The sequence below is a fragment of the Toxotes jaculatrix genome, chromosome 24, assembly GCF_017976425.1.
Source record: "Toxotes jaculatrix isolate fToxJac2 chromosome 24, fToxJac2.pri, whole genome shotgun sequence".
Taxonomy (NCBI): Eukaryota; Metazoa; Chordata; class Actinopteri; family Toxotidae; genus Toxotes; species Toxotes jaculatrix.
This window is the reverse complement of record NC_054417.1, coordinates 9193309-9209326: the sequence shown is the minus strand read 5'-3', so window position 1 is coordinate 9209326 and position 16018 is coordinate 9193309. Positions and strand designations below refer to the sequence as shown.

Genomic DNA, 16018 nt, shown 5'->3' with positions numbered 1-16018 from the left:
ACTTTAACGCTAAATTATTTCTCCAGCCTGACGTCCTAAACGCCCAGTTCAGTCACATGACTCTGGCGCAGCAGCCACCCAGTGACAGCGGAGCTTCAGCTCAAGACACCCGCCACTATCAGACGGTATACCACCACCAGCCCTCCCATGTGGTACTGCAGGGAGCCCCTCCGCAGCAGGTCGCCAGCTACATGGTGGCAGGGCCATCAGGGGGACACTCAGGGGTGCTACAGGGTCAGCCGATCCCGCTCCCGACTCCAGGCCCCGGCCATTCATATTCCAGCTCCACCCCGGGCCCCGCTGGTTTTCCCGGGTCCACGCTGAACCAGCCGCTGCTCCAGCAACACGCTTACATCCAACAGCCTGTCCAGCAGGTAGAGACCGTGCTTCTGAAATCATGCTGCTTCCCCATAACTGTAATTTGTCATGAGTCATTCCTGCAGCGGAAACCAGCTTTATGACTAATCCTTCATTTCTCTTGTTGCTAGGAAATGGATTCAAATGGGACTGCTGATGTGTCATACAGGTCCTTGAATCTGTGCTCTGTGTCTCTTACAGATGTCCACGTGTTACTGCTCTTCAACCCACCACCCACACTGCTCCACCCAGCAGCAGCAGCAGCAGCATTACCGGCCCCCCGTCAACCCGCTGCCCTATAACTGCCCACAGAGCCAAAACCTGCCCCAGCAACAAGGTACGAACACGGTCATTTTAAAATCAGATCCATGTAAACTACTGACTTTTTATTATATTGGAGAAATAAATCAGATTATTTTCACTTATGACCTGAGCATAATTGGCCTCATGGTGGATTTTTCCGCAGCTGATAAGGTTTTTCTACACCTGTGAAAAATTAGACTGAGTATGAGATTAATTGACCTGGTCAGACGGAGAAAGTTTTCACAAAACATACACACACACGCACTAAGGTGCACACATCCACACATGGCCCTATTCAAAAACAGTCTCTTACACTTTTATTGTCATTATACCCAATTTAAAGTTGTGTTGCATGACAAATGCACCTGAATACCAAAAAGCAGCACGTCACCTCAGCCTTTATTTCTCCAGTTTTCAGTGATAAACCAAAGCTACAACTTTAAATGAAGCTTTGAAATAGTTAGATGGCGGATCTAAAGACGGATCAAAGGCTTTTTGTTTTAATGAATAAGATCCTCAGTCTCTGATGTGAAGTGACTGAATTTTTCCTTAAATTTCCAGACTTCATGTTGTCAAGAACAAAGCTCAGCCTTGCTGCTTTTCAGTAGACTTTGTTCACTTCCCGCTTTCAGCTCTTAGATAGCTTTTTTTTTTTGGTTGTTGTTCTTGTGTTTCTTCACAAGGAAGCCCTGCCAGCCGCAGTCCGAGGGCTCCGGTGAAGGACGGATATTTCTCCCTTGCTTTCCTCTCTGTTTGTTTATTTTTACGAGTTCAGATGTCTCCCTGGGAGTCATCCACTTGATTATTCTGTTTCTGGGTTGTTTTTTTTTTTTTTTTTTTTTTTTCCCCTTCACCACAGGAGTTGAGATTGTTAGCTCCTGTTCGGTCTCTCTCACAGCACACACACACACACACACACACACACTGGCTCTTTCTTAACTGGATGTAATCTTTGTACAGCTGTAACTTGTACAGTCGCTCACACACACACACACTGGTACACACACGTCTCTGTAAGTGGCTGCGGCACTATTCTGTCATCTGTAGGCTGCAAATGCGGCTTCCCTGCTGGGGACCCGGGGAATAGACAGCGGACAAATGAAGCTGACCTACAAAGGCAAAGGACAGCAATTATTTCTCAGGGAAACAGGAAAAAAAAATGACTTCAGCGCCGCGTTTCCCTTCTGTTTCTGCATTAATTAAAAAAAAAAATAAAAAGCATATAAGACAATCTAAAGGTGAAGACACTGCAGCATGGGTTGCACACATAATAAATAAGTTATCAGGAGAAATTCTCTGATGGCTCAGCCCGTGTCCACAGAGAAACCTGTGAATGTTTCCCTCACTTGCATCAGACAGTCATCACCACCACAGGGCTTCATCTCCAGTCATTGTCATTCTTGGAAAGCATCTTATATTATACATGAAGGCACTGACCTATGTAATGGTGACACAGTTTCGAAATGACTTCCCGTACTACAGTGTCTCGGCTGACATATTTCCCAGTGTACCTGCAGTACGCTGGTATCAGCTGATATATCAGCCTGGCCCGATGAAGCCCGATGATTTTATGCCAAGGATGGAGTGTCCTGAGCCTGAGAGGCGGGATGCGGGGCCGGGACGCTGTCTGAGAGGCCTCTATGAATCTCACAGTGAACCGGTCTCTTTTTCAGCCCCTCACTCCTCGCCTGCAGGACGTACAGTAACGGTCGCCGTGGCTGGACACTCATTATCAGCCTGTGAAGGAATTTTCTAAGCAGAGACGCCACAATCGTCCCTCATCTGCTGCCTGGAAGAATGGCACAGAATTGTGTGCGTTTGATATTACGGTCATTTCATGCTTGGTTTGTAAGTGAAGGTGGGAGAAGAGGAGGGTGGATAAAAATAGTCCTCCCTCCTCTGTTCCTTGCGGAGCACTTTCATTGTCTAGTTGTACTTTTCTCCCAGGGCGGCAGACTGTAAAGACACCTTCACAAAAGGACGTCCTCTCCTTTGTCACTTGGATTACCACGTGTGTGTGTGTGTGTCACAAGGGACAGTATTTTCAAATGTCTCTTTTTGTCACCTTGACATTTAAGTGTCCACCCCCCCCCCCCCTTTCCCCCCCCAGCTAGGAATAAGTGCCGCCATTTTAGGCCACTCGGAAAATGGCCGGATCTGTGTGACTTTGTGTCGTCTTTTGTGTGTCATTTTCTTTGGGCGCTCTAAGTGGATTTTTAACAAGTACTGTAGAAATGTGATCCCATTTTCTGTTTACCCCCCCTGAACTTAATCACTCCTGCAGGTTTTTTTTTTTTTCCCCCTTGTTTTTCAGACAGACGAGTGGCTCGGCCACTCAGGTTGCAGGTTCAGGCCACCGCAGGCGAAATCAAATATATTGACTTTCTCATTTATTCCAAGTGCCTCAAATCTGCTTAGCTGTAACAGCTCAACTCCCCAAGCAAGGTCCCAACTTCCACAATCTTTCAATCTGCCTCCTGTTCTGTTGTTCTCCTAATGTGGCTTCAATGTCTCCTCATTGTAAATGTTTTTACAAGAAAATTTCACAATAAAATCCTTCAAATCTTGACCTACTTTCTTGTAAAATCTTGATCACTGAACCTTGTTCCTCCGATCTTTTATTAGTGTCTTCTCCTGCTATGTTGCACACGAATCATGAATATTAATCACAGTGTGTTCGTGTCATGTTATTATCACATTGTTCCTATCAGGAGTCTCCTTTCATTCGGTCACAGCATTGTGCCTTTCTCATTTTGCCCCAGTGCACCAAGCCGTGATGCCAAACCCAGCGTCCAGCTACCAGACTGTAGTGGGCGTGCAGCCAACACCCAACCTCGCTCTCACTGGCAACCAGCAAAGCAATATGGGCAACCAGATGCAAGGCATGATGGTCCAGTACCCTCCAATGCAGTCTTATCAGGTATTTTTGATAAAGGGACGCTTCTGTGAGATTTCCCTTTGACTGTCAGATAGATTAATATCACCAGACTTAAAATGAAAAAGAGCATTCAGTTCATTTTGTCATGAATGAAACGTGCTCCTCTTGAGACGGCTGCAAATGAGAGCGTGTTCTTGATTAAAGGAGAACACCAGTTATTTGTCCTTAAGAAAATCTTGAGAAAATGAATGTATTTGCATGTTTTTCATTTGCACATACCTTTGCAACAGTTGTCTATATGCGCTGGAATGAGCCAGCAAAGCTTCTATGATTTGTTTGGTTTATTTTCTTGATTTATTTTTATTACTAACTGTGTTTTCTAATCTCTTTTTTTTTTTTTTTTTTCTGTAGCAGGTTTCTGTGCCACAGCAGACGTACCAGCAGCCAGTGTTTGTGTCCTGCCAGCCAGGACAGGGGGCAGTGGCTGTTGCTGGCATGCAGCCCTGCTACAGCCTGCTCCCCCCTAACCAGCACACCACCATGAGGTACGAGCACAGATTTAACACTGGCTGTTACTGTGGTTGATTATTTGATTCGGGCATGTTGGGTTCAGATTTGAGAAGAAATGCATCACCACCAGCATGAAAGCATGTTTTGATTATGTGTTTATTTTAAAAGGAGTAAAAGGTTGAGAGATTTCACTGGAGCTGAAGGAGGAGCTGCTGCTTTTGTGTTTCATGTGGTCATAAACTCACTCACATTTTTCACCATAACCTGACATTTTATAGACCAAATGATTAATCGATTATTAGACTAATTGAGTAAATCAAATCTCAGCACAGTTTTGGAGTGTTTAACTCTGTGCGTTTAGTGATGAATATTTAATGTTCAAGACAAATGAACATTTGAAATCATTTAAGTTGTTTGATTGCTTAAGAAATTGTTCAGTTGTACTGCTCAAACCAACAGTTTCACTTTAATGCTTTGATAAATGGGAGTAATTAGTTTTAAAGTAATATTTCAAATCCATGTTTGGTATTAACATGATTTCTGTAATAACCCAGTTTACATTAATGCATTTAATAATCAGTGTAAAGGCCCAAAGCAGCTGCCTAAAATTTTTACGAAGAGTTAATTGGGTTTTCTGGTGCAGCTTTTTGCTCCAAAATTAGCTTAAGTTATGTTTACACTCACGCTAAACTTGTTCTGATCCGTGGCTATCTGTGTATCATGACAGTTTCTAATGTCTCCACTTTAATCAGGTGGAGATTGAGTTATGAGCTCAGCTGTAGACCTACTTGGTCACAGAAACCAGTTTGCAGGCACTTGACGCTGTTTCTCACTCCTGAAGGTGCCTCTTATTTATAGACTTAACAGGCGTGATGAGTGAATCCCCAAAGCACCTGCGAGCCAAGGTCATCTTTGTTCACTGTGGGGGGAAAAAAAATGAAGTTATTACCGGAATGCTTTTGGTGAACTGGGTCTGCGTAGAGCTGATGAATGTCGACTCTGACGACCCTCTCAGAGAGAGCTTTAGTCATTTTCCTCCATTACTCTGCTGCTGTGGAGTAGTGTAGAGCACCGTGCTCTCTCTCATTATAGCTGATTGATAGAACTAGTTCACAGAAAGCAAAACATGTAATTAGTTTCTACCTCCGTGGACCCAATCAATCTGGATACTGGTGAGTGGGGCACTACTGGGACCACTGTGAGCGCACGTATACATAACAAACACCAGACATGAGCGCAGCAGCCATGTACGCAGTCATCACCTGCAGAAGAACAATGAAAAGACACACACACACATGCAAGGAGAGGTCACTCTCTCATTGTCCCAGCTGTGAAATGAGGCTGCTTTTGTAGGGCAGCCAGTGTGGAAATGATTTATGCGGCAGTGTTCTAACAGCTCGCTCTTCTCCCACGAGGATGGACTGTCCACCTGCAGCCTGCTTTTTTTCACCAGCTGTACACGAGTCCCTGCAGGCAGGCTGCTTACCGAGCAGAGCACCTACTTTGCAGATGGACTTAAAGTTAAATTTTAAATGTAATACCTCAGCTGCAGCGTTAGGATCTCAGAGCTCCTGGAGATTTACGTCTGTGCAGGTTTAGAAGGTATTTTTTTTAGGATTTTTCTGATCACCCTAAAGGCCCGCTTAGGTGTGAGCATCATATTAGACTTATTTGTCTTCAGGTGTTCAGGCTCTGTCGTGCCAGAAGCACTTAAGCTGACAAATTTGGCAATGTTTACTTCTTAAACAGCAGATCTGCAAGTTTGCATCCAAACATTTTCTGCTGCCTGTCCAGGTCCAAGCCATGTATAATGAATAACTATTGATAAAGATAAATAGTTTATTGATTAATCAATTATATGACTACAGCTTTAATTGTTATATATGGCTTGGAAGGAAAAATGTGATATAAATGTCAATAAATTCGTGTATTTGGTAAATACTTATTACTTCTGGTGGTTTTTATGGATCTTGTTCAGTTTAACTTGCTGAACCCTGCAGAACCCCTATTATAAAACACGTGGTTTACTCTGTGTGTGTGTGTGTGTGTTCATTCACAGTTCAACAGTGAGTTTCCTGCCCGCTCCGATGATGGAGCAGCTCCAGTTTCCACAGACCTCGTCCCCTTGCATCTCCCAGCAGCACCCAGGCCAGCAGTATGCAGGTACGCTCTCCTCTGAAGCCGACTCACAGACCAGTCCGAGACCACATTCAAACATAGTGAGGGATCGTGCAGTAAAATAAACCTGCACTTCATAATGACATCATCTTCCCTGGGTTTACTTTGCCATTGCGTGTGCGTCAGACGCATGATTAGATTTTCAAAATGAAAAATAGTGAAGCGTGGTGATGTCGGCTCCCTGGAGTTTGGGATAAGTGAAAGCGATTTGCACATCCACCTCCTTCCTCCAGAGCTGGACGGAGATTAAACGGCTAGTAGGTCGACTGTTACCGATGTTAGGTTGGCAGCTCATTCAGCATTTCGTTTGGTACAGTATCATACTACTATTACTACCTATTTTGGTCTGTCTTACACTGCAATTTTTTGTTACTTAATTTGCTGACATACACAGATACTGAGTATAAGATATATTAGCAGTCCAGCCCTAACTGATATTTAAAGTGACACTGACAAAAATATATTAAAATTGTCCAGTGCTTCAAAAAAAAAAAAAATCACTGTATTAACCTGTTTTCATGTATCGCCTGTTTTATATTGGCCTTTGGAGGCTCTCAGAATCACTGTCCAGAGACCCAGGTGGGGCAGTCTCCTTACTAATGACCTTTATTATTCATGTCTGATATGATGGGGGAGCGGTGGAGGAAGCCATCATTTCCAGCTCATCAGTAATGAGGGCAGATGAAGGTCTCGTGGCGGCCTTACCTACAGCGTCACCTGTAAACATTTTTAATTGGCTGTGCCAGGGCCAGAAATAATCCGCAGATTAAGTCCAAACATTCATTGTCCTTGCTACTGTTATTAGGTATTATTTCATAAATCAACAGTGGTGTCAGCTGTGCAAAGTTTTCAATATGATTTCCACCTAATGTGAGCTTTATGTAAACAGAAATTAATTACATGTAAATATGTTATGTTCATAAAGCAGAAGGTTACGTCTCAACCTGTGATTGTTTGTTGTTGTTTTTTTGAAGTCACATCATTCACGGCCATGCCTCAGAAACTAATTAGATAATTGGATCTCCTGGATCAACGCCGTGGGTTTTAGCGGGAAAAAAGGGAATGGGCTGTTATTGCACTGCGGCCATGCCCTTATAATCAAGGCACTTAAAACCTAAATGCTCAGCAGCTCACGGTGTGAGAGCAGGGTTTGCACTGATGAGGTGTGTAGCTGAACAAAAGTGCTGAAAAAGAGCTTTTGGGCAAAAACTCATTTAGTGTGTCAGTTTATTCTGGTGCATAAATGATGAGCTGATGTGATGAATTAAGTTTAAAAAATAGGCAGCATTAAGTTTCAGTCATTATCAACTGTTTCACATCCAGCTTGTGTGTTTGTGTCTGTTTTTTTTTTTTAATCCGTGTGTGTGTGTGTGTGTGTGTGTGTGTGTGTGTGTGCAGGGTTGTTACCCCCGGCCCCCGGCAGTGGCATGGTGATGCTGCAAATGACTGCGGCCCCCTGCCAGCAGCCCCGGGCCCCCTCCCCCTGCCAGCGGAAGCAGCCCGGCTACAAACACCCAGGCCCTGAGCACCAGCGCAGCCGCAGGCCCGCCGAGCTCCCTCCACCTCCAGACAACAACGCCCAGGTACAAACGCTGCCCGAGTGCATCGATCAGGAGAAGACAACGGCACACAAACAATCACCCTTTTCACACCATGGGCAGAAAGCAGCACGTTTGTTGTGTACATTGATAAGATTGTATTTATAACCTTTAAAAAAAAAAACCTTACTGAGGTTGTGTTATTGCTTTTTGAAAACATTTAATTGGCTAAGTGGCCCAGAGGTTTGAACTTGACAACAGCAATTTCCAAATAATTTTTCGATTAAATTAGAAATGTGCTCGGGTGGTGCTCGCCACATAGGACAATGCAGTACATGTCAGAAAGTTGAGATCACAAGAAAGCAATTTTAAAGCCAATTTAGTTTGGTTGTCTTGACAGTGATGTGAGACTGGTCCCCCTTGAGCCAAAACCAACCCCCTCTGCAGCCAGGCAGGTTAAATGTCCTAGTAAATAGGCTCTGCAAATGAAGTCAACACTGCCGCAACCTGAAAATGAGGAGAAAATAGTCCTCAGCATTAGGGTGTAATGGTACATTAGGGGAACTAATGTGGATGGAATGGCACATTAAAGCAACAACTTGAACGACAAAATGACTTTGTGAGAGGAAGGCACAGCCGAGGTTGCTTTTTTTTGAATGAAAGTGTTTTGTGTTCCTCCCCCGTTCTCTCCCGCCGCTCCCGTCGGTGTCTTGTGTGTAGAGCAGCCTGCCCTCGTCCCCGGCGCTCACGCCCTCGCCAGGCCAGCCCCCCAGCGTCAAGGGCCTCCCATCAGGCATCTCGTCCATCCCTGTCATGGCCCACCACCCGCACCCGCACCACCACCACCCGCAGCTCCCTACAGCCTTCTGTCACAGTGGACAAGGTCAGAGACGTGTGTGTTTATTCACTCACCCACCAAATGCTAAAGAGAAAACATGCGTGTCCCCTACAAAATAAAATGTGTGCTCAGGATTGATGCACAGAAATAACTCAATTTAAACTGCAGAGATTCAGTTTTTGGTTTCTACTGGTCTGACAGTTTTTAATAACTTTGTGTTTTTGCTGTGACATGTAGGTGAAGCGCACTACTCTCTACTGGGCCAGCCTCTGCATTACAAACCCTCCATCAGACCTCCGCTGATCCACACTGCCCACATGGTGTCCAAACACCAGGTCAGACACCTAAATGCTTTTTTTTTTTTTTTTTTTTTTTTAAATCAGTAATATTACTTTATCAAATTTAAGTTGGTGTATGGTATTTCAGGTCAGCAAATAACCCTAACTGTCCTCTGTCCTCCTCAGGGTCCACTCGGGGTTTGGCGTAGCGGTCATGGGAGGAAGGCCAGCAGAAAACCTCTGTCTTCAGATCTCAGTGTAGGTGAAGCAGGTAATAGGAAGTCCAGAGGGAGGCTTGAGTTCAGTGAAGAGTTGAACAGCAGTCATTTCTTCTACTTCAGACATTTTTAGCCGCGATTTGACGACTTCTCCGCAGAAAGAAGCCCCGAACGTTAATGTTGGTGCATCACGAAGTGCTTTCTGCTTCGTGTTGTGTAAGAGTTCAGGCTGGCAGTTTGTGACGACACGCGGTCCTGTGCGAAACATCAGGCTTTCAGACGTCAATCAGAAAAGGAAACTCGTGTTGAGATGAATCACAACGATAAGTCCAGCTGCTGCGTAGCCTGTTTAGCAGATTAGCTGAAATAACACCACGTTTTTTTTTATTGTGTCAGAATATGCTGCGCTCCATAGCTGCGGAAAAAAAAAAACCCACGTCTGTTTGTGAATGTAAGCAGAATAAATTACAGACAGGGCAGAATCCACACCTGGCAGTGGAACCTGCAGCCCTGGCGGTATTTGTGCCGAAAAGAAATGTGCTGATTATTTCAAATATCGCGTTGTGTGTTTTTTGCACTCGCCCAGCTATTTTTCTGCATTATTCAGGTGCTCTTGTCAACAACCTCACTCCTTCAATCAACAAGGAGGGAGCTTACACGCAGCCCTGTGTGGTGGTGGTGGTGGAAAGTTCAACATGACGTCGCTGTCTCTTTTTTTTTTTTTAGAGAAAAACTATAAAAAGCAGGCGCACTGTTGGGTATTTTTGAAAATTTGATATATCAGGAAACATTGAAAACACAAAATAATGTTTAATATCATTTTGCTTGAGCACGCTGCAACAGGTTTGACCGTCGTTCCACCTAAAAGCTTTAAAGCTGACAGCAGCAGTTTATTGAAGCCTCCCGATGGTGCAGGTCTGATTTTTCTGTTCACCCATGACAGTTGTTTTATTTACTGGCTCTGCTGCTCACAGTGCTGTCTGTGTGTGTCTGCAGTGAGCAGTCAGATCCTGGAAGTGACAGATCCTCCGGAGGGGATCAGCTGTACAGACTCCCACCACCTCCTGGCAGAGCTCTGCAAAGGGGGCGAATTGATCCTGCGGCTGTCGGACCATCAGCCCCGGCTGTGCTACACAACCAGAGACACTCCCGGCGGAGACCTGGCCTCATCATACTCTATCTTTGCCATGCTCCCTTCCAGATACGCCGCCCCGAGCACTGCGCTCCACCACAGCGGCCCCCAGGCCACCTTTAAACTCCGAACTAGCACCAGACACAAAGGGGAGCTGCATGACTCGGACAAAGCCGGCTCATAGCTGCTAAGATCTCGGTGCAACTAAGGAGCGCCACACGAACGCACATCCAACCACCTGCCTCTGCTGCCTCAGTCTGGACCGTCCCCCAGACTCTGTCTAAATCAAAAACAGTATCAAATGTTTGAAGAATGAATGTTCACTTTTATTTTCTTTTAGTTTCTTTTATCGTTTCTCTGGCCAACAGGTCTGTTCAGGGTGGAAACCGAGCACCACCTACCACTTCGGTTCTGTTTGTAAGAGGCATCAGTGACTGCCTCTGTTCTAAAATTCAAGTTTGCTGTTAAAGAGTGAAAATGTCTGGAGAGCTTTGGGATTTACACGCCAGCTAAGATGTTCATGTCTCCACTGTGGTTCTTTTGATAGCAGGCGTGTGAGTGTGACAGTAAAACGTACACATAATCTACGTGATCCTGGTTCAAGAACGGTTTTGTGGCCACTTTAGAGGATATAATTTAGCATTCATATCAAAGCAAGAGTTTATTTGTTTTATTTAATTAACTTTGATCAATAAATCCCTCAGCTGCATCCCAGTTAGATCTCAGTCACTGGTCCATGAAAGTGAGGAGCATCTATCTCACGTTCTAGGTACATAAGAATGGGTTTCCTCTTTTGTATAACATGCTCCCAACAGTAACACACAGCAGCAGTTGTACCATGTGAGCCCATCCAATAATAAACACTGAATAATATACTACCTGAAATATTTAAAGTCACTTTTATACACAGTGAATGTTGCATTTGCACTGAAGTGATGATCAAGATGGAGAATGGGTGAAATCAGACAGGGCCTGGGTTTCCTTTTAACCCCTCATACACATGTTTGTTGCACTCAGCCAGGCCACTTCCTTTTATATTTAATTAAAATGTTTATATGCACAAGAGAAATGCAATCAATTTCGTCACTCTACTTGGCTTCATTTTTTTTTTTTTTTTTTTTTTTTTGGATTTCTGTTTGTGTGAATCACAAGAGGTGTTCTGTGTCTTGTGTGGCTTTATTTCTTTATTATTATTTTTTGTTTGTTTATTTGTTTGTTTGAGTCTAATAAATATTTTCACCACACATGTTGATATAACTTCTTGCGGTCTAAAAGGCAGGTAATAATCTGCAGTCAGCAAACTGAGAACCGAGGGTCTATTGAAATGTTTCCTTGGAGCAAGATGTTCCTTTAAAGTGTGGAGAAAAAGAAAAAAAAAAGCAACAGATGAGGCAACTTCTTTGGAAAATGTTGCCATGAAGTTTGTATCTCTGCCTTTTGGGCATTGCAGAGATATTTGCTCTGCTTAGCAGCCTCATTTCCAGCTGCATAAATTGGCCATTTTGGATAAAGCCTCTGCTCAGTGAGGGAAGTGTGGAGAAACAGCGACGCCCAGTGGACAGATGCTGTTACTACAGCGTGTGTAACTCCTGCACAGCTCATAGCAAAGTGAAAGTGGAAACTTAACTGTTAGGGCGAAACTGTGCGTGTGTGTATAGCAACGTGTTGTGAGTGTGGCAGAAAAAAAACGCGCCTTTTGTGTTGTGATGTTTGCGAGGCTTCATGGCCACGACCGGAATGGAGACCACCGACTCCTGGGACGGCAGCCGGACGGTGGTCGTGTCCGGCGTGCCCGACCTGTTACCCGCGAGCAGGATGGTTGACAAGCTGACTATCCACTTCCAAAGCCGCCGGAGGAGCCACGGAGGAGACGTGGAGGGGGTCAGGTACCCGACCAACGCGAGGGGAGTCGCCTATGTCACTTTTGACAAAGCTGAAGGTAACGATGGGCTTTAGCTAAACACAGGCTACAAGCTAATCTCACTGAGCCACGAGGAGCACAAGCTAAAGTAAATAAGGTGACAATAGATAGGATAGCGGTTTATTGTTTGTACACCAAACTCCATTTAAAAATAGGCGGTTTTAAAGCTGATTCTTGTGTTAGTAGCTTCGGTTTGTTCCTCTCTCATATTTCCACATTCAAGTCACAGAGCTGAGGATCCAGTTTACAGAAAAATAAATACTTGGTCACCTTTGAAAATCACTGGAAGATACTTGCAGAAACCTTCAAGACTCTTCTAACATCTGGATTTACAAACAATATCTCAGATTGTGCTTCTAGTTCCTAATTCAAACAAAAATGGTGACAGGAAGTAGCATATCTCCTTTCTCAGTCTGTGCAGTGTGAACCAAAATATGAAAATAGATGTTTAAGACATTTAAAAAGTACTTTGCTTTGTAATTGCTTCTGATATGGTTTTTCCATAAACAGATGTTCAGCTACCTGGTTAAAATGTCTTTTAATTTAATTTAATCCTCCCTTATTTACAAAAAACAAACAAACAAAATACAGGAACTATAAATATGCAAAAGCAGTTCATCTCAAAAGTGTAACTACAGGACACAATATGGCCCCTGTATCAACAAAAGGTCCATTCTCAGTGTGTGTGCACTGCAGGCACAGGTAAGCTTTCAATCTTACAAAAAGAGCAAGTATTTATTTCATTTCTGGATCAGGAAATATCATTGTGATATAAGAAACAATTGATTTTTTTTTTAATGAATTTATTTTTCTGAAGATCGGATAATTTGCTCTGTGACTCGGTTGTCATGGTAACACAGAGAGGCACAAACTGAGGCTGCTTTATAAGTGAGTGGAAATGAAAATCCAACACATTAAAGACTTTTGACATTAAACCAGCGGCACTGTATGTAATCCACTCGCACTCATTGTTTAACACGTCTCCTGCTGTAATTGGTTCCCATGAGAATGAGGTGGAGTATAAATGAAACATTTATTTACATGAAGTGCTGCTTGGATGTATAACTATCTGATGACGACTTTAATTTGTCCTATTATCGTAGTCACATGCTGTTATATGCAAACCAAACCAGCATTAGACTGGTAGATAATGAGCAGAGGTAGACTCCGTGCGCTTGGTGTGACAGGAAATAGCTGACAGGCTTTATGGCTTCATGAAGCATCATTATCATGTTTATATGGCGACAGACCACAGCAGAACAGTACAAACTTTTGGCAGATGCAGAGAGGGTGGTGCGAAAGGAGCAACAGATCATGACGGACAACAAGTTTCCTGAAGACTACCTTATCACGGTGTTCCCCTTCACCAGAGACGTAAGTATGGCCATGAGTTTGACAGTCAGTCAGGTTAGTTTTACTCTAATCAAACAGAGTACTGATTCAGGTGTGTTCTTGTGCTGCAGGTGTTTCTGTATGTCGCCAGCGCTAAGGTGGATCTCTCCGTATTTGGCAGCAATCAAGCGTCACTAATCGAGAGTTTGCGGTCGATTCACAGGTCGGTACGTTTCCAGCCTTTGCCCGGCCAGAGGAAAGCCGTCATCGAGGGGCCTTTCGCTGCCGTCAAGGCCCTGAGAGAGGACCTCATCCTCAGGGCCAGCCAGCCTAAATCCACAGTCTCAGCCACAACTGCTGCTGTCGGGCTAAGAGAATCTCTCCCTAATCCGAGGGTAATATCTCATCCAGAGTCTGTCAGAGCTGAAAGCTGCAGCGGTTCTAAAGCTAAGCGAGAACCGGCGGCCTCAAACAGCTTATCAACGCCGCTGCAGAGCACAGGTGAGGCAACTCAAGTCCAAAGCCTGCTCTCAAATGCAAAAACTCTAAACGCTTCCTCAAGGCAAAAAGTTTTCTCGACTGTAGAGAGCTTTAGTGACACAGACAGCGGTGAAGAGGAGAAGCTGGGAGCTGGGTCCAGGCTCAGAATGCCCACAGAATATATAACCAAGCAAGCAAAGGCCAACTCCAGACACGTGTTCGATCAGGTGATCAGTGCAGGGATTAGATCTCCCTTATCAGGCGTGGACCTGGTCCCTGCAGAGAAAATATCAGCGAAACACCCAGGACTCGATGATAGTTCACAGATTTCAGCAGCCAGGACCAAAGGAGGGAATCCTTTAGGCTCTCTCCATAAAAGCACAGACTATCTGAAGGAATCAGATCAGAGCAGCTCAGCAGTCGCCATTAAGCTCCTCCAGACCAGACTTAAAGATGACTCAGCATCCTCCGAGAGCAGCGCTAAGGACGCGGAGGAATTGTCTGCAGCCTGTTCTGAGGATCCAGAGGAAACCTGCATGTGGGTCGACTCATACACTTTCAGATACATTGTAAAATTTGACAGGAAGGAGTTTGACAGGTGCTTGAAAGGTCTCGAGGTGTCTGTCGAGTGCGTTGACAGCAAGGACCTCACGCAGATACTGTTGACTGCGAAGCAGACCTCCAAGACGGCGTCAGGGATCCAGCAGGCCCTGACAAACCTCAAAATGTTGGTGAACCGCTGGATGTCGATGTTGAGAGTTCATCAGATCTCCTGTGACGAGGCGGAGAAACAGAAACTCACTCAGATCTGCAGCGATGCAAATTTCGTGTTCAGCGACGTCCTTTACACGTTCGAGGATTCCCGCGTAACAGTCGTCGGCCCTTTTTTATCTTGCCTCCTGTTCTGTGAGAGAGTGAAGGACGAACTAAACTCAAAGACACTCCCGTGAATCTCATAGTTGAATCCAAAGTAAATGAATGTACTTTGATCAGTGAGCACAGGGTGGTGCAATTGTGTAGCACATCGCCTTCATAAAAGCAGCTCGGAGCACAGTGTGTTAATAACAAGTGTTTATTTATCACAGATGCAAATAATTAAAGGTACAGAAAGGAATTATACTGTATCTGTTCCACATCTGCTTCACAAAACTCAGCACAGACATGTTCAGTGCTCTTATTAAATAAATAAAAAAAACTCTCCTCCAATGCTTTAGCTCTGTGTCTGTGTTCCTGTGGTGAAGCGTTCCTTTTGTTCATGCATGGATTAATAATTAGGCCTTTAAACACCAGGTCTCAATCCAAGCAATGTTCTCACAGCAGTAGGGATGAGTCTTAATTAACCCTCCTCAAATGTTAATGACAAAAGATAAGCTTCTAATTAAAAACAAAAAAAAAGACAGATGCCAACCTAACATCTTTATGGAAATTGTCTATTTCATGGCAGATTTAAAAAAACATTGTTTTTTTTATTTAACACATTTCAATACAGCCTTAACTTCATCCAGACACATAAATCATACTTTAAATAATAATTTGTGTATGAAATATTTTTTTCTAGAAATGGTTTAAATTAAGTGAAGAAACAATAAATAAAACTGTAACTACAAATATTTATTTTCAGGCTCTTATAGCTGTTCAGAGCTCGGCTGTGGTGTTCATAAATCAGAAGCATGGACCAACATTGGACAGTAGGGGGCGGTATGACACCACTTCCTCCCATGTGGTGGACCGGGTTGAATTAGAGACACTGTATCTGCCACAGCCCTGCTCCCTGAAGCAATTATGGCGGCTGGGTTTGGCAAGCAGGGTGCAGATTGGCAGGCAAATGATGTCAGTTGGACGTCCCATTATACACCTTCTCCCCTCCACACACACACACAGACACACACACACAGTGCTGTGCCTTTTTCAAGGGAAATACTGTTCTGTGTGTGTGTGATGTGTGAAGATGCTCAGTAAACTCATGTTGTGTTCAGAGCCTTTTTTTTCTCTCTTTTCAGTCTGCGATTATTCAAATGAGCTCGTCCACAGCCCTGATAATTGATTCATTATGTG

General features: G+C 44.1%; 2 protein-coding genes across 12 annotated transcripts in view; both read left to right on the top strand.

The window, feature by feature from the left end:
• Positions 1 to 11474, top strand: part of LOC121177737 (R3H domain-containing protein 1-like) — a 41521-nt gene extending 30047 nt beyond the window's left edge. For 6 of the 11 annotated variants that reach the window (XM_041032057.1, XM_041032055.1, XM_041032056.1 and 3 more), the window contains 10 exons: positions 27 to 374; positions 559 to 694; positions 3423 to 3580; positions 3950 to 4083; positions 6108 to 6211; positions 7625 to 7809; positions 8485 to 8647; positions 8840 to 8937; positions 9067 to 9151; positions 10095 to 11474. In XM_041032057.1, the coding sequence (XP_040887991.1) occupies positions 27 to 374; positions 559 to 694; positions 3423 to 3580; positions 3950 to 4083; positions 6108 to 6211; positions 7625 to 7809; positions 8485 to 8647; positions 8840 to 8937; positions 9067 to 9151; positions 10095 to 10414 (1731 nt within the window). In that variant the 3' untranslated portion in view covers positions 10415 to 11474. Of the gene's footprint in view, positions 1 to 26; positions 375 to 558; positions 695 to 3422; positions 3581 to 3949; positions 4084 to 6107; positions 6212 to 7624; positions 7810 to 8484; positions 8648 to 8839; positions 8938 to 9066; positions 9152 to 10094 lie in introns of those variants that run through there. The other 5 variants (XM_041032054.1, XM_041032059.1, XR_005893354.1 and 2 more) reach the window with 5 other exon arrangements.
• Positions 11475 to 11839: 365 nt separating this feature from the next.
• Positions 11840 to 15432, top strand: LOC121177740. Its single transcript, XM_041032064.1, has 3 exons — positions 11840 to 12169; positions 13431 to 13525; positions 13615 to 15432. The coding sequence occupies exons 1-3, from the start codon at positions 11953 to 11955 to the stop codon at positions 14911 to 14913; spliced, it is 1611 nt and encodes a 536-aa protein (XP_040887998.1). The 5' UTR covers positions 11840 to 11952; the 3' UTR covers positions 14914 to 15432.
• Positions 15433 to 16018: the final 586 nt, after the last annotated feature.